The sequence below is a fragment of the Ambystoma mexicanum genome, chromosome 5q (genome assembly GCF_040938575.1).
Source record: "Ambystoma mexicanum isolate Mex_15411 chromosome 5q, UKY_AmexF1_1, whole genome shotgun sequence".
NCBI classification, from domain to species: Eukaryota; Metazoa; Chordata; class Amphibia; order Caudata; family Ambystomatidae; genus Ambystoma; species Ambystoma mexicanum.
Genome location: NC_090933.1, coordinates 1,337,327,372 through 1,337,353,458, shown reverse-complemented (window position 1 = coordinate 1,337,353,458; position 26,087 = coordinate 1,337,327,372). Strand labels below are relative to the sequence as shown.

The 26,087-nt window shown below is 45.9% G+C and overlaps 1 protein-coding gene across 4 annotated transcripts in view; it reads left to right on the top strand.

Annotated features, from left to right (window-relative positions):
* CPSF1 (cleavage and polyadenylation specific factor 1) overlaps window positions 1-26,087 on the top strand; it is a 777,662-nt gene that overhangs the window by 442,867 nt on the left and 308,708 nt on the right. For all 4 annotated transcript variants that reach the window (XM_069621953.1, XM_069621950.1, XM_069621951.1 and 1 more), the window contains exon 24: window positions 12,597-12,686. In XM_069621953.1, the coding sequence (XP_069478054.1) occupies window positions 12,597-12,686 (90 nt within the window). The remainder of the gene's footprint in view (window positions 1-12,596; window positions 12,687-26,087) is intronic.

Genomic DNA, 26,087 nt, shown 5'->3' with positions numbered 1-26,087 from the left:
GGGGTGCGATAGAACTCGTCCCCAAGAGGCTCCGGGGCTCTGGAGTGTACTCGCGGTACTTCCTCGTCAGGAAGAATACCGGTGTCCGGAACATCAGGAATCTACTGCATCCAGTTGGGGGTGCAGGTTGTATTTCAAGACTGGTGGGAAATGATTTTTGCAAGAAAGGAAAAGGTTCTTTAATCTTTATTCAGAGATCTTCTGAGCGCAGTGCTCAAAATGGAGGATTAGGCTTGAGCCCAAGCCAGAATGGAGGTTCTGAGCAGCTGGGTTCTATTTCAGAATGTTGAGAGCTGATTGTTTTTGCTGCCCTTTCTAAACTGCCTTTCATCACTTTACCTTTGAATGAGCAGTTCAGTTTCTTTAGCTCCCTTTAGGCCAATAATGTTTCTGAAAGAATTCTAGACCAAGAAGCAGGCGGAGTTAAAGAACTTCAAGCAACAAATCTGGTGGGAGCACTTCAATTTGATAAGATCTGTCTATTTTGAATAAACAGTCAAGTTTAAAATAGTTTAAGTTAAGGTTGCTGGCAGCGCTAAAAGACTAAGTAGAAGAATCAAATAGCTGCCCCAAACTGTTTAATTGAACATCTCTGATGTAGCATATCAAGAGGCGTTTGAAAGACTGGGAATATTGATTCATGTTTGACCTGAACATTAATGTGCTTGTGTAAGGATTGTAAAATGCAGCTGAAGTGAAGCCGAGCAATTGGAACTGACAATTTGCTGGGTGGTGTTTAAACTCACATTAAGTTAGTTTCCAAAAATAGAACTGTTAATTGGGGAAATGTTCTCCCATCACGTTCATTTCTTGAGAGCGCGAGAGAGAAAATGTGCATAGGCCGTGTTAAAGTTGGCTGAATATTCTCCGTCGCGTTCACTCTTCTTTGTTTGAGCGAAGCATCAGCCGAGTTACGCAGTTTGTTTACCTTACTGCGAGCGGAGGCTTCCAGGGTTATAACACCCTACTGACTTTACTGAAGAAGCACTGGGTGAATTTATCTCCGCATCTCTAAATACAAAGGCTCACGCTGAGCGCATTATAGCTGTAACAAATTTAAAGAGATAGCTGCATATTTCTTGAGACTGAAAAATATGCGCATGTGTGAATTTAAGCAATCATGCCGGGAAATGTAGTTTAAAGTTATTTCTAGCTATTTATGTATTCTGGTTGGGTAGGAATATTCAAGTTTGAGAAAAGGTTAGCAGAAAGTATTCTTCAAGGTCTTTGAAAACTGCCTACAGGTTAAAGGAAGTGAAGCAGGGAAAAAGTCAGGAATTCAATTGAAGTAAGGTTCTGTTCTGAAGTGAACAATTTTAGAAGAGACCAGGAAAAAACAAGATAACTGAACATTTTTAAAACTGAGTTCGAAGAGCAAGTATTTAAAATCCGAAAGGTCAAGTTTCAACATGAAAAGCTTTATGATTAATGCCGGCTAGTAGGATGCAAATTGTTGAATTGCAATTTACCTTTCCTCCGGGCACTTAGTGGAGGACAAACAGGTACACAGTTTATTTAAAGTGAAATTCTCTTTGAACATTTTATGCATGTATGGAGTATTAACCTTTTAATCCCTATGCAGGGAGCAGGCAAAGAAGCAAGAAGAGCTTCAGTGTTTATTTTGTCCCATTTCCCCATTCCCCCTCTGGCTGGGCTGATCTCCACTGTGAATAAATAGGTGGGGCCCTGAACAGCTGGTGAGGGACTGTGGGGCCCTAGCAGCTTCTACAGAAGGACTTGAAGGAGACATGACAACCGGCGGTTGGCGGGCCATCCTGGATCTCAGCCGCCTCAACAAATACATAAAGTCCCCGAAGTTTCGGATGGTCACCCTTCAACATGTGCTGGGACAGCTAGAGGTAGGGGATTTCCTGTCATTGCTGGACCTGGAGGATGCTTATTTTCACAACCCCATCCACAAGGGTCATCAAAAGTTTCTACGCTTCGTGGTCCAGGGGCAGCACTATCAATTCAAGGCCCTTCCCTTCGGTTTGAAGTCGGTGCCAAGGGTCTTCAACAAATGCTTGGTACCGGTGGTGGCGCGACTGCGGGTGGTCCACGTCTACCCCTACCTGGACGATTGGCTCACCGGAGCGAAGTCAAGGGAACTCGCCATCGAGCATACATTGAGGACCGTCCACCTGCTCACGGAACTGGGGTTCTCGATAAACTATGCAAAGCCCTGCTTGGTGCCATTGTAGGACTCTCGGTTTCTGGGGTCCAGGCTCAACACGGTGTCGCGCCTGGCTTTGCCGTAAGAGGGCAGGATAAAGGCCATCCTGGGCAAGGTACACATGGCTGTTGACCATGGAAATTGCCAGGGTGAGGTCCATCAAGTCGCTGCTCGGCATGGTGTCGTCGTGCATCTACCTCGTTCGGCTGTGCAGGCTGCGGATGCGGCTGCTGCAAGAGTTCCTCGACGCCCGTTGGATCCAAGTATCGGGAATCTTCGAGGACAAGCTCGCCCTCACCGAAACATTCCATCGAGCGATTCGGTGGTGGGGTGTCCGCACGCATCTAGCGGCGGGCACGGACATCCAGACCCCAGCACATCAGGAGACTGTGACGACGGACGCCTCCCTGGAGGGATGTGGCGCGCACACCGGAAATCTCCACGCAAGAGGCTTTTGGCTGCCGGAGGAGAAGTCGTTGCACATCAACGTCCTGGAGCTCCGGGCAGTGTTTTGGGCCCTCAAATCATTCCTTCCGTCCCTCAAGGGCAAGGTGGTGCGGGTCTTCACCGACAACACCACCACAATGTTCTACATCTGGAAACGGGGGCACCAGATCCCCGGCCCTCTCCAGGGAAGCGCAGGATCTATGGCACTGGGCCATCGCCCAGAGGATGTTCCTGGTACCCTTTCATCTGGGAGGAGTGAAGAACACTGTCGCCGACTCACTCAGCAGGGAGCTGCGGCAGGATCAGGTGGACCTAGTGTTTCGATGATGGGGCAATCCCAAGATCGACCTATTTGCGATGGCCACAAACACAGTGTCGGCGGTTCGCCAGCAGGTTTCCCCAGTCGGGAAGCATGGGGGATGCATTCTCCTTCCCCTGGGACGGCCTGTTCCTCTATGCGTTCCCGCCGTTGATACTGCGGCTCATTAGTCAACTCGGAGGGTCCCGGTGCAGGATAATCCTAGCTGCACCAGCCTGCCCGAGACAAATATGGTACCCGGACCTTCTGGACTTGTCAGCGTCCCCTCCAGTCAGGCTTCCAACGGACGGAGATCTGTTCACCAGGGAAGGAGGCACGATTCTGCACCACGACCCAGGGTCGCTGAACTTGCAGGCCTGGCTCCTGCAGCACTAGAGTTTGGAGGATACGAGATCCCGGCAGACTGCAAGGAGATACTTGCCTGGGCTGCTTCTACTCTTAAGTGCTACAGATATAAATGGAAGAGGTTCACCGTCTGGTGCTGTGCACAGAAGTGCTACCATACTTGCTGTCGCTGGTCAAGGCAGGGCTGGTGCACACCTCCATCATTCATCTGGCGGCTATCTCCTGCTACACCAGAACTCCGGGGCAGTCGTCGCCGTGTTCGCACCGCCTGGTCAAGGAGTTCATGAATGGACTTTTCTGTCCGGTGAAGGCTCTGGCCCCGGCGTGGGAGCTCAATGTGGTGCTTACTAGGCTCATAGGTCCTCCATTCGAGCCTCTGCAATCAGCGCTGCTGAAATTCCTATTGTGGAAGACCGCGTTTCTTGTGGCCATCACCTCCGCACGACGAGTGGGAGAGATCCAGGCCCTCTCCTGTAAGCCTCTGTACTCAACATTCCACGAAACGAGGGTCGTGCTGCAGACGCACCCCTCCTTCATGCCCAAGGCACCGTCTGACTTCCATCTCAACGAGCTCTTGGTGTTACCTGTATTCTTTTCGTCACCGGGTGAGAGGATGCACTCGCTGGATGTAGCTAGAGTGCTGAAGTTCTATATGGACCGCACAAAGAGTTTTCGGAAGACATCACAGCCGTTTGTGAGCTTTGATCCTGTGAACTTAGGGATGGCCCTCTCCAAAGCTTCCATTTCCAGGGGGCTCTCGGCTGCATCACCCATTGTCACCTGTTGGCAAACCGACCGTTGCCTGGCCGTCTGAGAGCCCATTCGACCAGAGCGATCATTGCAACTACGGCGTTCCTGTCTGGTGTGCCCCTGCTGGACATCTGCAGGGCTGTTGCGTGGAGGTTGACGCACACCTTCACGAGATTCTACTGCGTCGACCGGGATTCCAGGGAGGAGTCCACAGTCGGCCCAGCAGTCTTGCTCAACTTGTTTGCTGGAAGGTGAGCCTGCTGAGGAGGCAAGAGTTGCTTAATGTTGAGATGTTGACATGCTTAATATTGAGTCTTGCCAACTCCCGTGGTTGTGCATGTGTGTACTGCTATGTATTCTTTATTCATGAGCATGTGAATCCATGCCAGAACCCATGCTGGGGAAGGAACAAGTTAGTTACTTGTAACTGTTGTTCTCCAGCATGAGTTTGGCCTGGATTCACATGCGAACCCTCCCGCTTACCCCTCTGCGGCTCTTCTCTTGATCTTACTGCCACTTTACGTGTTACCAAATCTGAAGATGGCTGCCAGAGGAGGGGCTTAGGTAGAGGGCAGTTATTGGCTGGGGGCAGTATGACCCAGAGACCAGTGATTGGTTGTTAGGAGAAAGAGAGTTCAGAAACGAAACTGAAACGGATTGTTCTCTTTACCGAGGATTCCCAACCTGATGACAGGGAATATTCATGATCATGTGAATCCATGCCAGACCCATGCTTGAGAACAACAGTTACAGGTAAGTAACTTTTCCTTCACAAAAAAGTATATTGTCCTGTTTACTGATTGTGATTTATACTGAGTCGCTGTACAGCTGGTAGGGTCTACTGACCTTGCATTACTGAATGTAATTGTGAAAATAACCATTGGTTTTTACTCCCCAAGAAAATAGGTGTGTCCTATACTGAATGCGTATGAAACGATTTTGACTTCCCTAGAACTACTGTTGGGTATTCCAAATAAGGTCTATTCTCTGGTCTATGTACCTTCAAGTATAGTGTTGTGTTTTTATAATTGTGATTTCATATAATGTGTTAGTACTTACTTACTCCTAGATTTATCTGGGCCTACCTGTATTTAAATAAATCCTTTATTTTTACAATACAAAGTGTTTGTTTTTCAGTGTTTCTTTGGACCATTTGTATTACAATTTGATTTGTATTGATTTTACAGCACTCTTGCCCTCCTAAAATGAGCCTGGCTGCTCTGTCTGCGCTACTATGTACTCCGGTGGTACAGCCTTATACTAAGAGTGTAGTCTTGTACTACCTCAGTTGAATGGTTTTACTAAGCCCTTAGTTGGACTTCAGAAAAACAGTCCTAGCATGTTAATTCCCTTATACCTTAGAGACCCCCAGCTCTTTTGCTGGGCTTTAGGACTTTTTTCTCTCATGCAATTTGAATTTGATTTATTCTGTTTCTTTTGACTTTGGAGTCTGACCATCTCCATAGACCTCATCTTTACATTGTGACACACAGCACCTTCAGTGCAGTGGCACAGGGAAGTCTCTTAGATTTCCCAAAGGTTTAAATACCTTTTTATTTATTTATTCGGATTTGTATAGCGCACAGCAGCTCGGGAGCATTGTGGCGCTTGTTACAGTGAGGGGTGACAACTTATTTACATAGATAGCAAAACAGGCAAACATTGTGGTCATATATGTACAGTTAGTTTGTATCGCAGCAGCGAGAGGTGAAAGAGGAGATATGAGGGATACAGCAAGAGTTTAATTAAAGAGCGCAGTTTTCAAATTTTTGTGAAATACGTGGATAGAATTTTCAGCTCTGAGTGCAGAGGGGAGTGCATTCCATAACTTAGGGGCAAGATATGGGAAGCCTATTCATCCAGCTTTAGCTCTGTGGATGCGCGGGATGGTGAGTTGGTTTGTGTAGCATGTTCTCGTAGGCCTGGTAGATATGGGTCTAGATAACATGTCTGAGAGGTAGGAAGGTGCAGTGAAATTGATGCATTTGTGTGTGTGATAAGAATTTTTTGAAAGTGATACGGTCTTTGACTGGGAGCCAGTGAACAGATTTTCTTGCTTGCAAGATGTGATCTCTTGTTGGTATACCTAGGACTGCCCTTCATGCGTTGTTTTGGGTGGTTTGGAGTCTTTTTTTGACGATGTACCGGCAAGCAGTGCATTACAATAATCGAGCTTTGCCCCTATGGTAGCTCTAGCTATAGAGAGGCAGTTGTCCTTGGTTAAGAAGGGTTTGATGGCGTTGAGTTTGGTGCTTAGGGCGGAGGCGCAGACAATAGCGCTGACTTGCTTGTTCATAGATAGTGTAGCATCTATATGGACCCCAAGGGTCTTAACAGATGAAAGCACTGGGATGATGCAGTTGAAAATTCTAAAGTTGCCGTAGAGACAGTCTAGATTGGCTAGAGTGGATTTTTGGCCTAAAATAAGAATCTCCGTCTTGTCATTTGTGGCCATCCAAGCTTGAGTGTAGGAGCCGGTTAGCGGAAGGAGCACTTGGGTGTCGTCAGCATAGTTTGTGTATGCGATCCCAAGTGCATCCAGTTTATCAAAAAGAGGTTTTGTGAAGAGATTGTAACGCGTAGGGGCAGTACAAGATCCCTGAGGGACGTCACAGTGAATAATGGTGTTACCTGCATTTGCTGTGTTGGAAAAGACTCATTGTGCTCCCTTCTAGAAAGGAGGTGCTCTGAGAAGTGTGCATCATGTGTGTAGTGTGTGGTGAGTTTTGTGATCAACGAGATCGAACGCTGCAGAAAGGTCCAGAAGGAGGATGGAGGTCTTGCCGTTGTCTAGGATTTGTGTTGTTTGATTTTTTAGGTCTAACAGGGCGGGTTCAGTTCCGTGCCCTTTGCGGAATCCTGACTGCCTTTTTCCTAGGATGGAGTTAGTTTCTAGATAGAGTTGGATTTGGGTGTGAGCGGCTTTGTCTAGTAATTTGAGAAGGAATGGGACGGTTGTTATGGGCCGGTAGTTTTTGGGCTGGGAAGGGTCTAGTGTAGGTATTTTTAGGAGGGGGGACACCCAGGCCTCCTTAAGGCGGTCAGGGACAATGCCTTATTTGAATGAGTTGATGAAGGCGGTAAGGAGAGGGGCCAGTGGCTCGGCACACTCCTTAATAATGTTTGGGGGACATACATCACCCTTACATTGCGATGGTTTGAGGTGATTAAGAATGTCCGAGTTCTTCTTCGGAGATATCTTTGAAAGTAAATTTGGGGAAGTTGATGTTTTTCTGTTGGGCGGAGACATTGCCGGCTGGCTTTTATTCTGGTTAAGAAGGGTTTGGTAGTGGTTTCGAATTTTGTTTTGTAGCATGTCTATTTTGTTTAGCATAGCAGCTTATATGCTGTTAAACCATGCTTCATCTTTAATAATTTTGTCTGTGCAGAGGTTCATAAAAGATAGTGAAGATTTCTTTGGATTGGGAGTTGACCTTGGATATTCGGCAATTGTAGGCTTCAGATCTAGCAGAAAGAATTGCATATTTAAACTTTTTGGCTATATTTTTGAAACTTTGTTTAGTGGCGTCACAGGGGTTAGCCTGCCATTTTTTAAGAGCCTGCCGCTTGTTACGTAGGTGTTGGAGCTTGTCCGCGAACCAGGAGTTTGAGTGTAAAGACTTTTTTTCCTTTTTATCTTCTAATGGGGCGATGGTGTTGACTGCATGGGTGATTGTATCTTTGAAAATATCAGCTATGTAATTTGGGTCTTGTGAGAAGGGAGGTGCTAGGCAGGGGGTGTTGAGATGGGGGCGGAGGTTATCTGCTGTTACTTTTTTGGCACTTCTTGCTGAGGTAGCAGGAGTGGTGATTTTGGTACTAGGAACTGTGGGGATGGTGAATTGTATGCAATTATCTGTCCATGGGTAGGCAGTGTTAGAGGTAATGGTGGAGTTACAGTGAATATATGGCTATGTTGACAATGGCCGTAATAGGGTAATTGGGGTATTGATATCACAACCGGCAAAAGCCACAGGCATCATACCAGACCACGGATTATGTGATGGTTTTTTACACAGCGTAATATAGTAGACAATGCAGGCAAAAAGGGGTGCGAGACTGTGCAGAGGAACACACTGGTAACGCAGAGTACATAGGTGACCTTTCAACAGATCCAAATAAAAAGCTTTGGTTTTTTAATTAAAAAAAATAAATAGTCAGTCAGACCGGACGTAGAGAGGGTTCAGCTGGAAATGAAGATAACAGCGTGGGTGGCGGGAGACTAATCCACAAGTTCCATAGTCATGCAGTCATACGGACGATAAGGACGTGAACTGTGCTAATAGGAGGCGTATGTGAAGATTTGAGCCCATCAAGTAGTGATAGTGCGAGGAGGAAACTGCTTACGTAGCATGTAGTAATGTAAACACCTAAGAGCGGAACTTCTTATCTCCAGGTTGAAAGTGCCAGACTGGAGGGCAGGGCAAGAGCGAAACCAGTGCACGAACAGGCGCAGAACAGGGCCTTAGCAAACGTAGGCCTTTGCAATAAGTGGCCGTCTTCCGCCTACTGGCGGATAGGCACCAATGAAATATACAGATGTTGCCTAGCAACCCGTCCAGCCGCCATTTTAGAGGCAGGCAAATTCACCAAAGTAACAAATATCGATAACACACTGTCTGATTAAAAGAAATATTCAGGCAAAGAAGATCCTTGTGTCTGATAACATGGGCACAGTAGTGCTCACCTAGGAAGGCAAGTGCGAAGGTTGCAGCACACAAGCACATCTCGGCGGGTCCACGTGGCGCGGTCCCTGGATCCGGATGCGTGATGGGAAAGGCCTCCTGCCATCTCCAAAACCTTATCTTGGTGAAACTGTTTCGAAGAGTAGTGAAGCTAAATTGACTGACTTAACTTTCTAGACCCAGCACACACTATCTTTTATATTACCCTTCCTACGATTAATGGCTGGTGGCAGTGGTTTACTTTTTACTACCATTGTGTGTGCTTTTACTGCGGGCTGCACAGCCACGGTAAGGCACCCATGGTAAGGTGCCCATTTCGTCACAATGGCCCATGTCTTCTTTTTTCCACATTTCTTGTCAGGAAGGTCCTTCTTGAGATTTACTCTGCACGCTAAAACAGGTTTGGTCCCTTAGTTCATTTTGCCTTTGACGGGCTGAGGGTAACCCGCCTCTGGCTCCAGAATGTCTGGCAGGGGCAGGAAGTGAGGGAGGTGCCCGAAATTCCCTGTGCTTAAACCCCTTGGTTACAGGAATGCGACCAAAAGGTGATTGGCTGGCTGGCTTTTCCCAGAGGACAGCCACCTTGCTGTGTGATTGACAGCTAGGCTGGAATGAATGGGAGAAACCTGCAAAAAGGGCGAGGCTTTTATGGCTTTTAAAGCTGCCACAACTGCAACATGTGATTCTGCAACAGAGTGTTCATTAAACATTGAATTTAACATGGACTGGATGGCAACACAGTAGAGGTGGTAACTTTATACACCATGGTATAATACCACTTGAACAAGACGCGATTTGTGCCCAGATGACCTTAGCCTTAGAATCAACTTTTAAGTACAGTCACGGTAATGGTTTTTTCTTAATGTCAGTATTTGCTTTGCATATGGCTTCCAACAAGCAAAATTAACGCACCAGTAGCTGGTGGTACCGAGTAACACTACGCTCTATAATAGAGTCTCACGCAATGCGGCACGTGATATGGGACTATTCCCGGAAGTTGCAGTAAACGGACAGTGGAAAGGGTTGATCGGCGAATGTAGCACAAGTACTTGGTAAGAAGAACTCATTGGGACTAGAAATGTTTACTTTACGTGCCGATGCCTCGGTTTAAGATAAAGCAAACAACCTCAAAATAAACATAGGTAAAAGTAAAATCATGGTTTTTGGAAGGAACAGAGCATACCAGAAAAAATATTCCTGGACATTTGGTGGTGAATTACTAGGGAAAGTTGACGCATACAAATATCTCGGTGTACTTAGTGACTCGAGGATGAATTGGAAATCTCACTGGGACGAAGTAAAACGCAAATGCACAAGCACTGTAAACATGTTAAGTTGTTTTATTGGTAAGAATATGGGTATGTCGGTAAAAACGGTATTGATATATATAGCAAGAGTAAAATCTATACTGTTGTATGGTGCAGAGATATGGGGTCCCAACTTTGTAAGTGAAATGCAAAAATTTGAGGCCAAATTGTTACGTAAACTATTAAGACAACCGAATAGAGTTTCTATAGAATATATCCTATTGGAGTTTGATTTAAGCAATAGCATCTCTGACCTAACAGTAAAGAGTATGTGTGTCGAAAAATGATTGAGATTAGAAAATGACACCATTGCAGTACAGTTTATAGCAGCCTTCAAAAGAATCGATAATTGCTTAACAAACAATGGCCTTTTTAGGAAGAAAATATGATGAACGTAAGAAATGGCATAATTTAAGAGGCCTCTTCATCAGCGCTAAGAAACAGGAGTGAAAAGGCTGATGACATGGCTGAAAAGGACATGTAAAGAGCACAGCGCTGAAACAAATATTGTACAATTAGCCACTTAATAGTAATAAATATATAAAATATTGCATGAGGCGTAATAGCACCCCCATGTCACGGCATATTCGTCTCTGAAAATATTACGACAGTATATGCTTGTGAAATGTAATTGTTGTGACACACTTGAGATAAAGGGTGCGCCACTAGGTATTCCACGATCAGAGCGGTGGTGTCGTTTATGTGGAGTAAATGAGTTGGAAACGCTATAACACCTACTTTCTAACTGTACAAGTTTAAATACCATCAGAAATAGTTACCTGAAAGCCTATGCTAACCAATTCCAGGAGCATTCAAGGTAATGGCCGCTCTTCATAGATGGAAATTTATATGAATTTTATGTTTTTTATAACAATTTTACTGGAAGTGCATTCAAATATTAAAACCGTTATCTGAAGGTGTATTTTAAAGCAATGAAATGTATATAATGAAATGATAAAATGTAATGAACTGCTGTGAAGGCCCATGTAATCTGAAATCTGGAGTGGTTATAGATGGGTGAGTTTACTCTATCCTGGCAAGAGTTGAGTGAGATAGGTATAGTACATTTAATGGCTTCAGTGTCTGACCCTTCTTGTGGTTTTGGATTTTTGGGCATGTTCTGATGGAAGCACAATCATTAAACTAATGGGCCGAGTACACCTCAGACATTGATACTGATGTATATATGAACATTGGGAAGTTAATGGATCCCTGAATGGTCCGTTTGAATATACTTTTTTAGAATTCTTTGCTCCTGAAGAAGGGGTGTAACCCTGAAACGCTTTGAGCGACATCACAATCAAGAATTTCTCCATTTGTAGTAGGAGATTAACTGTTTTGTGAAATTGTTAATTTGATGGAACCTATTTTATTAGGTATGAGAGTATTTTTGGTTGTGAATTATAAAGATCTGAAAGTACAAACTAATCATTTGTGATCAGTTTACTACTGACTGTTACTTCAGTTATGATCTTCAGGGGGCGGGAGTGTCTTTAGTGTTAGACACTATTAGTGGATCTGTCTTGCTTGCCTTGCAGAGTTTTTAAAGCATTGTCCCACACAAGCCTCCCAGCTTGTGGGCCTTCAAGTGTTCTGTTTTCTACAAACATTTCTAAATGCATTACTTTTTTACACACCTGCAAAGAAGATCTTCAGTCCCCCTTGACATTTTGCAATTACCATTGGCTGTCCTGGCTCCATGAGAGACTCCTCTTGAACTCTGGCTTTGCGTTGTGGCCTTTCCCCCAGGAAAGGGTTAATTTACTCTGCTTTTGAAGATTTCCAAAAGTACTTACCGGTTTGACTTATTTGTTAAACATTGTTTTTAACCTCTATTGTATCCTTTTCACCAAACTCAGTATTGCTGTAAATGTACTCTGGATAAATCAATGTCCACGGTGTCCTAGCTATTTAAGTCACCTGAGGGTGTAGGAAGTGTCTGTGTGCCATCCCCAATTGGGTATCATCTGATTTAGAGAAACTTAAGAATGTGTTTTGAAGTATATTTAATGGTTACATGTTTTACACCCTTTCTGAAGAAGGATTATATAACTGACTGTGAAATATATTAATAATTGTTTTATCAAGAAACCTTGAGTGTAAGTGTTTATTTGGATAACTGTACTGTGAAACTCTGTCATAACGTTACTGCTCACATGGACCCCTCTTGAGATGAGTCTGGCTGCTCAGCCACACTGCCAACCTGTGTACTTCAGACTTGTACCAAAGGTTGGGTCCCTGCCAGGAGGTCAAGGTTATTGTAGTGGAGCTAAGGAGGATGAGTGTCATTGGTTGGGGCAGTATGATCCAAAGTGACATTAATAGGCTATACAAGTGACAATGCAGTTTTAGCTTAAAGCTAAACTGTTTTATCTTTACTGAGAATGCCCAGCCGGACGATGGGGAATAGTCATAGCATGTGAATCCATGAAAGACCCATGCTGGAGAACAGTAGTTACAGGTAAGTAGCTTTTTCTTTTCCTGCTCTTATCAAAGGTACTTTGCAAGATCTGATCATTTAGCGGTGAAAAGATTCTTTAGCTAATTCAACTCGCCCTCTCTGTTCCCAGGTGCATGTTGAGCAGGAGCTCTTACTTTATGAGGCATTCTCCCATGACTCCCAGCTTGGACAGGGTAATCTGAAGGTTCGGTTCAAGAAGGTAAGACTGATTTCTCACTGCGTTGTAATTTCTTTGTGGGTGTACGTTTAAGTTCTTTACTCATTTTAAATTGTATGTATGCAAATGAGAGTTCTGTTCCTTACAAAGTTCTCATCTGGTGGCTATACCTCGACAATTCGAGGCCTCTCAATGTAGTCTCCTGAAGACCACATTGGATATTCATACCCTTTGCAAGTTCCACTGAGCTGTTGCCATGACTATTCTGTGTGTAATCAATGTGGTTGGACTGTGTAAGCCTCGATTCCCTTTGGATGTTTCTAAGTTCCAGGATGGTATGAAATAAGTTAATAGTGATCCCAAGCTTCATGAAAGGGCTCTGTGTGTTGGCATGGAGTTCTTCCATTTTTACCCATTTCCCTAGTGGGAGAGTAGCATAGGTAGTATGGTTCAGGTTAGATCTGTCCTCTTTGGCTCCCATCTGCGTGTTGGTATCCCAATCGGTTATGACATTTCCTTGGGTGTTGGGCCTTGAATTTGTTTGATGTATAGTACTTTCCTTGCAAGTTGCTGTGATTTGACAAGGTATATGCAAATGCATATTAGGCGTGCCATTGAACAGGTTGCCCACGAGACACGTATAACTAGGCAAAACAAAGCTAAAAGTAATAACATCTCGGGATCAGGCAGCTGTTTGAATGCTCATGATTTAATCTGCTTAAACACCAAAGGGGAGAGGTGGTGCACCATTAATCACTACCTGGTCAAATGGAAAAACCTGATCTTGTCTGGACTATGTGTATGTGGGCCACGTCGTTTGGCACTCTTGTAGCACTGTCTCTTAGTGACCAGAGCTTACTGAGTTGGTCCTTCAACCTGGGAACTGGCAAATCCAGAGAAAATTGTGTTAACCGTCAGGGTAACACTCTTATGGTCCAACACAAACCTGGACAGATTAGAGTTGCATGTGCTACAGGGCTATGAATGGATGGTAAACCTACTTGCATATCATGATTGGAACATGAACATAGTCATGGCACTTTTGTTGGCCTCAGAGAAAGTACAGTGTTGGACAATGCCCAGGAATCGCCCTACCAGAGGCCCTTTCAACGTGACCATTTATGATAAGAAAAAACTATTGCATGGATATCGGGCCACTATAGAAAGATATTTAAATAGGTCTTATGCGGAACAAGAAGAAGTCCTGACTCTGCTCATGATCAAGTATAAAAACAGAATACGCCAACATAAGAGTAGTATGCATGGTGCATATTGGAAAACATGTTTGAACTATTGCATGCTAATGATAGCGGTAGGTTTAGGGCGCACTATCGTAGAGGTATGGCTGAGTTGGGGGGGTTGGAGGTGCGGGGGGGGGGTTTAAGAACTAAACCCCATTTCCAAAATGACATGGCTGACCTACATTAACTCAATTTTCTGTGATGGCAAGTTGAAGGTAGAGCCTCTGATTACACCAGCGGAGGGCACACTAAACTTGACATTTGACACTTTAGACATAAAGTTGATTATAAAGCGCATGCAATCATCTAGAGCCCCTGGCCCCAGTGGTGTTCCTAATGCATTATTGGGGAGAATTTTCATTTTAGTGCTAAATTCCTCCCACCTTAGAGACCCCCAGCTATTTTGCTGGACTTTAGGACTTTTTAATTTTAACCCTGGTGTGAGTGAGCCCTTTTTCTCACTCTCATGTGTTTTGACCTGATTTGAACTGTTTCCTTTGTTTTTGGAGTCAGACAAACTCCATAGGCTTCTACTTTTTGTATGGTGACGCACAGCACCTTTAATGCAGTGTCACTGAGAAATCCTTTAGATTTATCTCAAGGATTAAATACCTTTTCTTGTGTGAACTACCGTTCTCAAGAACAGTAAAGTGAAATTGACATTAGTTACTTTTTCTCTTTGTAGGTCCCGCACTAATTCTTATGTGGAGTGCTGGGGGGTTATCTAGCAGCCCCTTATCCTACATTCTCATGTACCATTGTTGTTACCCTCACTACTTTAAATGGCTGGTAGCAATGGTTTAATGTTCCTACCAAGTTGCTTTTCTACCGCATGCTGAATCCTCTGCTGCAGCATAGCAACAAAGGGTGACCATTTCGTCAAAATGACCCTGGTCTTCATTTTTTGTCATTTTCTGTTTGTGAGGTCTTTAGTGGGTTTTACTCTGTGCGTTGAGCCCGATTTGAGCCCTTTTGTTTGTCTTGCCTTTGGTGGACTTCAGCCCTGAGGCCCGCCCCTGGCTCAAGTGTGTCTGAAGGGACAGGATGTAAGGGAGGGTACTGAAACTCCCCTGTCCTTTGTCTCTAGGAATGCCTGAATGCAACTAGTCCCGATTGGCTGGCTGGCTATCCTGTGTGATTGACAGCCTGGGCTGTGCATGAATGGGGACAAACCTGCTTAAAAGGCAAGGGTTTTGGGACTGTAGGCAGTCTAGCACTGGGAGAAACACCGAACTAAAACCATAAACGAAGCTTGCTGCAACCTCCTGGATTATTGAATTGCCCAGTGAAGCCCTACTGCTGTGCTGAACTGATTTTTCAACTCGACAGATGAGCTCTGTATGGAGCAACTTCTCCCTTTGGGTTAGTGGGACCAACTAACCCGGAGACTAACTCAACTGGACCACCACCACCTCATACTTGCTGTGCCTCTCCATTGCTTCGGAAGCTCAATGCCAGGGGTCGAGTGTCAGTAGTTGAGTGCAATGTCTGTCGCGGAACAAATCCGACTAGAAGCTCCAGGAGACTCCATAAGACCATCCAGAAGCAGGACAGAGGGAGCAAGGAGTCCAACCTGCATCCAAGATTCGCTGCGGTGCTGTTTACTAAGTGCTGAAACTGAGTAGTGCCACTGAACTGAAAAGAGCCTGTTGCTGCCGACGGCCTTCTAAGTACCGCTGCAGGAGCCCGCCAGACGTCCTCCCTCTTGTCCCCACGACTGAGGCTCAGCAACCAGGGTCTGCATCGCTGTAGTGTAATGATGTCCCTAATTAGCTCCCTCCAGAATAAATGCACCCGTTAGGGAGAATTCTCTGAAATGTGCTAATTCCTCTATACCTTAGAGACCCCCAGCACTTTTGCTGGACTCTAGTACTTTTTAATTTTCAACCTGGAGAGAGTGAGACCTTTTTCACTATCTCTCATGTATTTTACTGTGATTTAAACTCGGCGTTTCTTTTGGTTTTTGGAGTCTGATAAACTCCATAGGTATCATCTTTTCACATTGACACACATGACCCCTTCGGTACATGGCACAGGGAAGTCTCTCAGATTTCCCAAAGGTTTAAATACCTTCTCTTGGATAAACTACTGTTTTCAAGAGCAGTAACGTGAAATTGACTTTACTTACAATTGTAAATTTCTAGACCCAGTGCACACTATCTTGCAATAGGGTGCTGGAGGGGTTATTTAGTATCCCCATTATCTAGCTTCTCATGTAATATTTTTGATACCCTTTCCTCGATGAATGGCTGTTAGCGAGAATTCTCAGAAATGTGTTAATTCCCTCCACCTTAGAGACCCCCAGCAACGTTGCTGGATTTTGAGGACTTTATTTTTTAACCTGGAGAGAGTGTGACCCTTTTGCCCCCTCTCTCATGTATTTTAATGGGATTTTGTACACTGTTTCTTTTGGTTGTTGAGTCTGACAAACTCCATAGACGACATGTTTTATTTTTTATTTGTTTTTAGTTGTATAACAATTTTTACAAAGACGATGTGTTTCCACAGTTACTCCACTCGTTTCGATAGTGCCTATTCTTAACCTCCTAGAATTGCTGTATTCATTCGCTTTTCTGTCCGTCTCCGACTCTTAAATCAACCCAATTTGCTTGATGAGAAGGACAACTGCCACAGCCCAACTTGCTGTCTCATTAATCGTGTCCACCACTCTTCTTCCTCTACCGTGCTTGTTTTCCCCAGGATTCTACTTAAGTTGGTATCTCGAGCTCCTTGCGTTCCTCTGCATTTCAGCAGTAAGTGTCGAATTGACTCGACCTGATTAGTCTTGCAGAATCAGCATTCACTCATGTTGGACTTCCCTCTGATGGCCATGACCTTGTTTGTTGTTAACAGATTTAATCTGATTCTCAGGAAGGTTCGTCCTAACTTATCTGGGAACTTTTTCAAGTAGCCTCTGACCTACTCAATTTTCATTGGATGCGTAGATGCGTTGTTAGTTAATTTGTAAGATGCTGCTTTTTCTTGCATTTTTAATCCAGTCCAGGCCTTTACGTTTTTTGCCCACCTTTACTGGATTACCTTTCCGTGTTTCCTTTGTCAAGGCTATTTCTTCAAGGAGGTTTGTACTGCCCTCTGCCCAGGTTTCTCATGTTTTATTCTTTCCGCTCATCCACTCCTCTTTTAGGATCTTGTGTACTTTTGCTCTAGGTTTCATGATAATATTCCTGAAGAGCATCATTGCGTTCCTTGCATCGGTCCCCTTCAGCAATGTAAGGCATAGCTCTAATCTGATTATGGGGATCGGTGTTGATTGCAGGAGGCCCTAGCACTTTCCTTCAAAATGCCCCTTCAAGTCTGTCCTGCAGCTGGCTCGGAATTTGAGGCATTACTTCGGTGCCATACGTTATGGTGGGGACCACCTTGGCCTTAAAAAATAGATATCACCGGGATCAGAAAGTATCTCCCAAAATTCCTGTCACCCACCCTGGCTTGACTTGCCAGCATGTTCATTTAGGCTATTAAGGATTCTTGTATAGGTAGTTTGATGCTACTATTACTTAAAGTAACTCCCAGGTATCTAAAGCACCTCGCCTTTTCGATTTTATTTTTTATTTTAATTTTTTTCCTCCACGTACCATTTCCCCTTGCTCCCTGTCCTGGTAGCTGTTTCAAATGCCATAATCTTGGTTTTGATCCACCAGGATGATGTCATCTGTGTACAAGATTCTCTGGACTTTTACTCCCCCTACAGTGGGAGGAAAGCATCTGATGTTACTTGTTGCCTCTTTTGAATCTGCTTTGTACGCATTTTATAGTGCTGGTGCCAAAGGACAGCCTTGTTTCACTCTGCGACTGGTGCAGATTTCTTGAGATAGATCCCCAGCCCCATTTAGTCGAACTTGCATTGATGTACCTTCATACAAGGCCATTATTGGAGCCAGTATTTATTCTGGGCATTTCTTGCGCAATACTTTGGCCCACAGCTTGTCCCGGTTCACTCAGACGAAGGCTTGTACGAGGTCGACGAAAGCCATAAAGATTCTGAGGCTGCCTTGTTGAACTTTGGCTTTTAAGGAGGATAACAGAATGTTCACTGTTGTGCCGATGCCTTGAACAAAGCCTGTCTGAAACTGGTCTATACATTTTGCTTCTTTTCGCCAGCTCTGAAGATCCTACAAAACACATGATCCAAAAACCTTTCCTATGACGTCCAGGAGCGCTATCGGGTGATAGTGCCTCGGGTCTTCCTTGGCTCCTTTTTTAAAGATGGGGACGACGTTTGCAGTCTTCCATGATGGCGGGACAGTGGTGTTTAAGTTACACTTCTGAAAGATCTGCCCAATGAGGGGAGCCCAGGTTTCCGCGTTTGTCTTAAGATCGATGTTCGAAATTCCATCCGGTCCAGGTGCTCTTAGGTTTTTTAAGCTCTTGATTTTTAGCTTGATAGTCTGTGTGTCCGATGGAATTGCCCACAGTTATTCCTTGATGTATGGTGTTTGTAATAGGGCTTTCTGGGCATTTGTACAGTTCCTCAAAGAAGTCAACCCACTTTTCTTTTCTTCACTCACGTTATTCTGCAAGGTCTCATTAGTCTTTGAGGACGTCACTTTGATTAGAGTCCAAAAGTCCTTACTGTGTTTGCCACTGATCGTGTGTAACCTTTGTTCGGCATCTTGTTGGAGTATGGCGCGATGCTGTCGCACCCAGGCCTTATAAGCTTGTTGGGCTAGTTTTAAGCCTGTTATTCACAGTATTCGATGAGTTTTTTGCCATTCGTTGGCGCTTCCTCTGAGCAGCTCTTCGAACCACCAACTCCCTGTTTTTAGCTATCACTTTGGGGGATTTTGGCGTTCAATCCCTCGTGATTTAGACGTTCGATAAACAGCTAGTAAGGGCACTTAGTCTACAGCCATTCTGTGTTCACTTCCTATTTGTGAGCACTCCTTGTGGTGTTTTTCGTAGGCCGTAGTTATGTCCCTTATGCTTTGGGCCGTAAGTTTAAGACCGTTACCTCTGGGATTGATTTCTAGCCCGTTTATCATGCGTTTGAGCTCTGGGCGGTGCGCCTGCCATGTTGTGATCAGTATGTTATGGTCACTATTTTTAGATTCCTCCACTCTGAAGTTTTTATCAGGCTAAGCAGCTCTCTGGACAAGATTGTATGGTCAATGGTCCCTTTTAGCTCTGCTCTTTGCCACGTGGATATGTCCTGGTTCATCTTCGTCTGTAACCAATGAAGGTTGTGTAGATCCCATTTCTCCATGAGATTTTCCCAACTCTTACCTCGCTCCCAAGAGGCCAGCGCACCATTATTTGGTGGTTTTTCTGTGTCCATACATAAACAGTTCAGATCACTGTTTATTATGATATAATTTGCTTGCTGATGCTCACTTTCTTCTTCCAGGAGATTATTGATGTCATCTAGATACATTTCTGTTGTGATCTCTGCTGGATTCAAATAGGTGTTAACGAGTTCTAGGCCGATTACCGATCTTATAGCTGTCAGGAGGCCAGCCCTCGGTCTGCCTGCACTTCCCTTCATTGCCGGAGTAAGACAGTACGTAACCATCTAGATATGGTTTTCAACATCAACCATGTCTCCTCAAGAGACACGATGTCGAATTTGCCCAGATTCACATCAGAACTTACCATCAGGTGAGCAAACCCTTGGGTGCTAAACGAGCCCATAGTCCCATTTCTCTGTTCCTGTTTTATACTACACCGGGGTTTTACCGCTCGCTGGTTGCTAGGCCTTTCGGGTATTGATAGAGGCCTTAGAGGTCCAGGTCCACATCGGCTGTGTAGCCACTCCTTCTACCACCTTGTCCTTCTCTAATTCTTGTCTTGTGGTTCTGCTTGGGCTTGGATGGAATGTTATCCTGATTTTGTCTCAGGATCTCTTAGATGTTCGTCAACGATTGTCCCAGCCTATCTTTCCTACGAGCCTTTTGTCTGCCCTGTTGCCAAAGGCCGTCCTGTTCGTCTTTTCGGGTGGAGCTTCTCCCCGTGCCCCGGCTATCTTTCTTTCTTGTATACTTCTTGCGACCCTTACTACTTAGCCCTTTAGGGGTCGTCTGGCACCTTTCCGATCTTTTTTGGTCGTCATGGCCGCGAGACTCACTACCCTCCTTCAGTTCCTTCAAGTCGTACCCCGGGGAGCAGAGGTTATAAGACTCCTTATTGAGGATGTTTCTCACTGTTACAGGTGCTATGTGCAAGTAGGCCCGATCGTCATGCCCTTTCTTGCAGGGGTCAATTATTTTAAGATTGTGTGAAGTAAGTTGTCGTCGGTTGGGGACCTGGTGAAAGGTTCCTACTCAACATAAAGCCATCTTTTTTATCCTTGATCCTTCCTAATTTGAAGATGCATTTGCTCTTGGTTCGCTTGTTCTCCATTCTCCCAGTCTTTTCCCTACTCCTAGCCTGATCTAATCGGACCTTGGGCCGTTCTGTTCCTTCTTTTCTTTGGCTCCAATTATGAGAGGTCACTCTCTTGCTTTTGTCCTTAACGTCCTTGTTCCTATCCCTTATCTGCTTCTTTCTGGGGTAGGTTTGGGCTTGTTACTCTTCTTTGGTGGTTTTCTGTACTGGGACTTCCTTTTTTCTTCCATCGTTCTGAAAGATGCGTCCTGGGACTCGTCTCCTTGTGCTTTCTTTTGATGTACGCTCCTCGGGCGTTCTGGCCTTGTTACACCTTCCAATCTCGCTCCCTCCTTAGACCACGGCAGGTCCGACTCAGAGTCTTCGATGGTATATGTACTTAAATTCATCCGCGGGAGACTGAACCCAGCTCATGTCGGGGGCGGCTTTCCCTTCCCCTCTCCCTGCAGTGCCCCATTCACTCATTCACTCTTCCTTTGTTCAGTCTCTCCCGGCATGCAGGCACCCCCGCCCGGCTTTGGGGCCCATTGTACCTCCTCGACCCCTCCCAGGGCTGTGGCCGTCTCTCCAGGATTGTCTCTCTGCAGATCCCTTCCTTAGCTCCCCTCCCTCATGGTCCACACTCTCTTGATCGCACAGGATCACGTGTACTTCAATCTCCACCGTCTGGAGGCATGGGGTTATAGCAGGGAGCGAGTCCAGCGCTGCATCCTCCGCCCCCATGTCCGTTAAATCCAAGCTCGGGGGCCATTCCCTTGCCTACTCGGGCACCGCCTCCACAGCTGCCACACCTGCGGCCCCCGCCATCGGGCTACTTCCAGAGGTGAATTAAGTTCCCCTTTGGCCCGCGATCAGGAGATAATTGCCGCAAGCTTTTTCCAATGATTGTTCTTAGATTCTCTTTTCTGGTGCCAATCTTTCATCGGCCGATTCTGCGTCCTGTTCATCCAGGCCCTGAAACGGAGAGACCACCTCCTGTGGCTCTTTCTGCTGGGACGGACGCTCGGAAGTCGCACATGGGGCTCTTTTGTGGCTTGGTCGCTAGCAAGATTCAGGGTGGAGGGGGCATTTGCGGCCGGTTTTGCTGGTGAATTTGCGAACTTGGTGTTTAATCATCTTAGTGGAAGTACACTGGGTAGTCTACTTCTGAAATCCGGGGTGGTAAGATCGGGGCGAGGCCAAGTATCTCTCTCTCTCTCTCTCTCTCTCTCTCTCTCTCTCCCCCCTCTCTCCCTCTCTGGCACTTCTGCCTGTCTTGAGTGCTCTGTCGGCTCACTCGGGGGAGACGGGCACCTCGCTGATGACAAATGCACAGCGAACACGCGACCGCCGTTTTGTTAGAGCAAACTCCCAAAGCTCCTCTCCTTTCCTCACGATACAGCACGCAGTGCTGCAACCACAATCAGCACTGACACTTCTGCTCGCCATCTACCTATCAACGAGTCAAAATGCTATGACTTTGGACCATCAACGGGCTGCCACCTCCTCTCCAAGCTATAAGGAGGGAAGGAAGCGGACCACCGGAGTCTACACCACAGTTGGGCTGCCTGCAGCTCGTGAGGGGAAAAAAAGCTCTCCTGACTCCAACCCCCCCAAGCACTGTCGTGAGGGTTCACTCACACACACTCACCAGCTGCTCTCGGTGCTCTGAGCCGTCACCGGCCTGGGGGCACTCGTATGCAGGGGCATCAGCTGCAAAACATAGACGGCTCAGGTGGTCTGCTCTCGCGACTCCGAGCTCACAGCTCAGCTCACAGCTCAGGACACTCGTCAAAATTAGAGGAAAGGACTCTCCACTCACCGAAACCACAGAGGCTGCTTCCCTCTTACATTGTGTCACAGCACCTTCAGTGCAGTGGCACAGGGAAGTCTTTCAGATTTTCCAAAGGTTTAAATACCTTCTCTTGGTGAAACTACTGTTTCCAAGAGCAGTAAAGTGAAATTGACTTTTACATTTGTAACTTTCTAGACCCAGCACACACTATCTTAAATGTTTTATTTATTTTTGTATTTGTAAAGCGCCCAGCAGGCGGCATCGAGGTGCCCAGCAGCCCAGAGGCATCGAGGCGCCCAGCAGCCCGGAGGCATCGAGGCACTGTTTATGAATGTGTCTTACTTACAGGAAGTGGGTGGCGATACGGGGTTTACATTGTTCGTGTGCCTTACAGGTTGGCCAGACGAGCAAGGACATATGAAGAATACATACATGTAATACAGTACATTGTGGTGATCTTACACGAACAGCATGGTTTTTATTGCTTTTCTAAAGACCATGTGGGATTCAATGCCTCTGAACTGGGAAACTAGCGACTCCTGCTCTGATTCTGAGGCTTTTGGAAATGTTTAGGCAGTTGGTGTGGCTAGATCTAGCCGGCCTGTTTGAGGGGGGCGCAGAGAATCTTTGCGAGAGGTAGCACGGTGTTGTCATGGCGACATTTGTGGGTAAGTGTTAGGCAGAATCCTGTGCCGTTCCCTTAAGGAACACTGCAAAAATAAGACTACAGGAGCAGCAGTAAACCCAATTGGTAGCAGTCTGCACCACCCAGATTTACCTGGTAGCTGTGGCTGAGCAGTCAGACTTCTCTCAAGAAGAATAGGGCAGTATGCAGAGTATACACAATAGGGTCACAACACAGTAGAGCAAACAAACACTGACCAGAGCTTTGTATAAAAAGTATATAGTTATTTATTTAAAACACTTTAGGCAATACACTAGCACTTTCAATTAAAAGTAATCTAAAACAGTCGGGGTAAGTATACACACCTCCCTTGATAACTATCAGACAAGTCAGGGTTAAAGCACAACTATTTGTTAAGGCTGAAGTGAGCGCTTAACCTAGATGGCACTCCAATAGTTTAGGTTAAAAAGGGAGAGAAAAGGCAGAGCATAAAATAAAACAGTTCCCAACACTTAAGAGTTCAAAGCAAGGGGAGAAAGGCAGGTTATACTGTAGAGCCAAAGTTCATAGGCCAGGCCCACTTTAAATGGAGCAAAGCCAAATGTGCCCAGGATCACAAGGTTTAAAGTGCACTGAACGTCTTAGCAGAGTGTTCAAAAGAGGTTGGGGTAAGTCAAAAGATATAGTTAGAAGGCCTGGAGCCAACCCAGTTTAGAAGCCAAGGATTTAAGGGTCACCTTTAGCAATCTGTAGAAAGGGAGGCCAGGCAGGACACAGTACCTTAAAGAGAAAGGAAGCTCCAGCGGGGGCAGTTCCTGGCAGTGGTTGAGGTTCGTGGTTCCGGGGGAAGAGAAGATCTCGTCGAGGAGGAAACGTGGAGTCGTTGCACTGCACAGGGATGAAACCAGCCGCGGAGTTCCCGATTAAAAGGTGCGGTCCTTTTATTCGCCGTCAAAAGTGGTGAGCTTGCCTATTGGCTATCCAGCCGCCGGGGTGCTTGGCACGGGCGATTCGACCAAGTGATGTCTTTGGAAGCGAAAAAAGGCGAACTGGTTGGTCCGACCAGCTCAAAGGGAGAAGACGCTCCAGCAGAAGATCTTCTCTGGCCGTTGGAAAAGTGGTGAGTTCGTTGCAGCAGGGCTTCACCGGTGGTGTCGTCGGTTGCAGGTTGCTCAGCTTCTTCCCTCTTCGGATTCTTAGGTCCTCTGGCGACTTCTGAAGTTCCAAAGGCCCTGCTTTTATGCAGAAAAACCCCCATTCATCAGCCTAGCTGTCAATCACACATGCTAAGTGGTGAGCCAGGCGGCTCACCACTGGGCCAATCAGAGTAGAGTGCGACTTGGGTTGCTAAGGCAACGCAGTCCAGGGTGCAAATTTCCACCTCCACCCTTCCTGTGGAACCCAGACAGAGTGGCACCATTTGGAGGGCTTCTGTGGAGGACCCCGCCAAAATAGTGGAACAAAGGGCTCGACCTTGGTCAGAGTTACAGAGACGGACACAAATGCCATTTTAGAATAGAGTTCTGGCAAAAAGACCCAACCTGTGATTTAATATTAAATAAACCGGCGGTAACTTTAGCATTGCACCAAAAAGTGGTGCGTTTGAAATCAATGGGAAAATCCCATAGGGAATATTTCGCGTGGTAACCACTGCCACCAGCCAGAAACTCAACGAGTGAGGACGGGATGTACCCCCTCGAAAACAGACCCGGGCATTCGAATTACCCCTTACCAGTACTTCCACAATATGATGGTTTGTACTGGTTCTGTTCACAAGTTTGGACTAGTAAAGCCAATGGTGACTTTACATGCCCTGGGAGACAGTAGTCAGTCCCAGGGTATGGAGTCTATGTTTGGGGGTCACTGTGAGGGTGCTGTGTACCACACATACAGAAAAACAGAGGGTACCCTATGGAGTGAAAAGGAACCCCATAGCCTATAAGCACATAACAAGTCAAGGACATACCTCAAATCATGTGTAAGAGTGGGAGTAAAAGTCTCTCACTCTTGGCAGGAGAAAAAAAACAAACCAACCCCAAAAAATCCAGCAAAGCTGCTGGGGGACTCACTAGGTTTGGGAAATTAGCCTTATAAGAGAATGCTCCCTATCAGTAAGTGCCAGGGACTTAGAGGATACGTTCTTTGACGGGTAACCAGTGGACAGATTTCCTGGTGGCCGAGATGTGGTCTCTCTTTGAGACCCTGGTGGCTGCTCTCAGGGCATTGTTTTGCACTGGTTGTAGTTTCCTGATGTGCTTAGGAGTGTGTTGCAGTAGTCTAGGCGAGATCCTATGATTGATCTGGCAATGGTGAGGGAGTTTTGTTGTGTTAGGAAGGGCCTGGCGGCCGTGATAAGTTTCGAGTGGTAGGCTGCTGCTGATGATATTGCATTCACCTGTCTGGTCGTGGTGAGGTTTGAATCTAAATATATTCCTAGAGTTTTGACTGACTGGGATACCGGGATGCGGGAGTTGTCAATAAGAAAGGAGTCGTATTGGGAACCAATTTTTCTGATTGTGTCCGGGGACCCGATGATTAGGAGTTCTGTCTTTTCACTGTTAAGACGGAGGCAGTTTTCAGCTATCCAGGTCTGGATGGTGGTGTAAATAGAATTGAGAGTTTTTTGGTCAGCCTCGTAATCGCCCGTAAGGGGGGGATGAGGACCTGTGTATCGTCTGCATGATTGGTGTATGTGATGCCCATAGAGTCTAGATATTTGAATAGTGATCTTGTGAATAGGTTTTACAGGGTGTGCGAGATGTAGGATCCTTGGGGGACCCCACATTTAATTAGATGAGGTTGGGCGCATGCTTGTTCTGAAAAGACTTTCATTGCTCTACCATAGGGTGCTGGAGGGGTTACCTAATATCCCCTTCGTCTAGCTTCTCATGTAAACATGTGTATGTTACCCTTTTCTCACTGAATGGCTGGTGGCAGTGGTTTCGTTTTAACTACCATGGTGTGCATTTACTGCGTCGCAACTGCAGTAAAGGCACCCAGGGGTCCCATTTTTGTCAAAATGGCCCTGGTCTTCTTTTTTCACCATTTCTTTGTGGAAAGGGCCTTCTTGAGATTTACTCTGCGTGCCAAACCAGGTTTGGTCTTTGTTCATTTTGCCTTTGGCAGGATTCATGAGTGAAGCCCGCCTCTGGCTCTCCAGGGTGTCGGGGGTAGGCAGGAAGTGAGGGAGGTGCCCAAAACTCCCTGTGCTTAGTCTCCTAGGAGCCCCAAATGCACTCTGTGGTGATTGGCTGACTGTACAGCAAGGACAGCCACTCTGCTGGGTGGCTGACAGGCTGGAATTAATGGGAGAGAACTGAATAAAAGGCATGTCTTTTGGCTTGAAAGGCAGAGTCGACCGCTGGACGAAGGAACCAAAGAAGAGCTTGAAGAGGACGCCTGCTGCAACTCCTGGACCGTTGCTTTGCCTGGTGAAGGCATGCTGCAGTGTGGAAACGCCA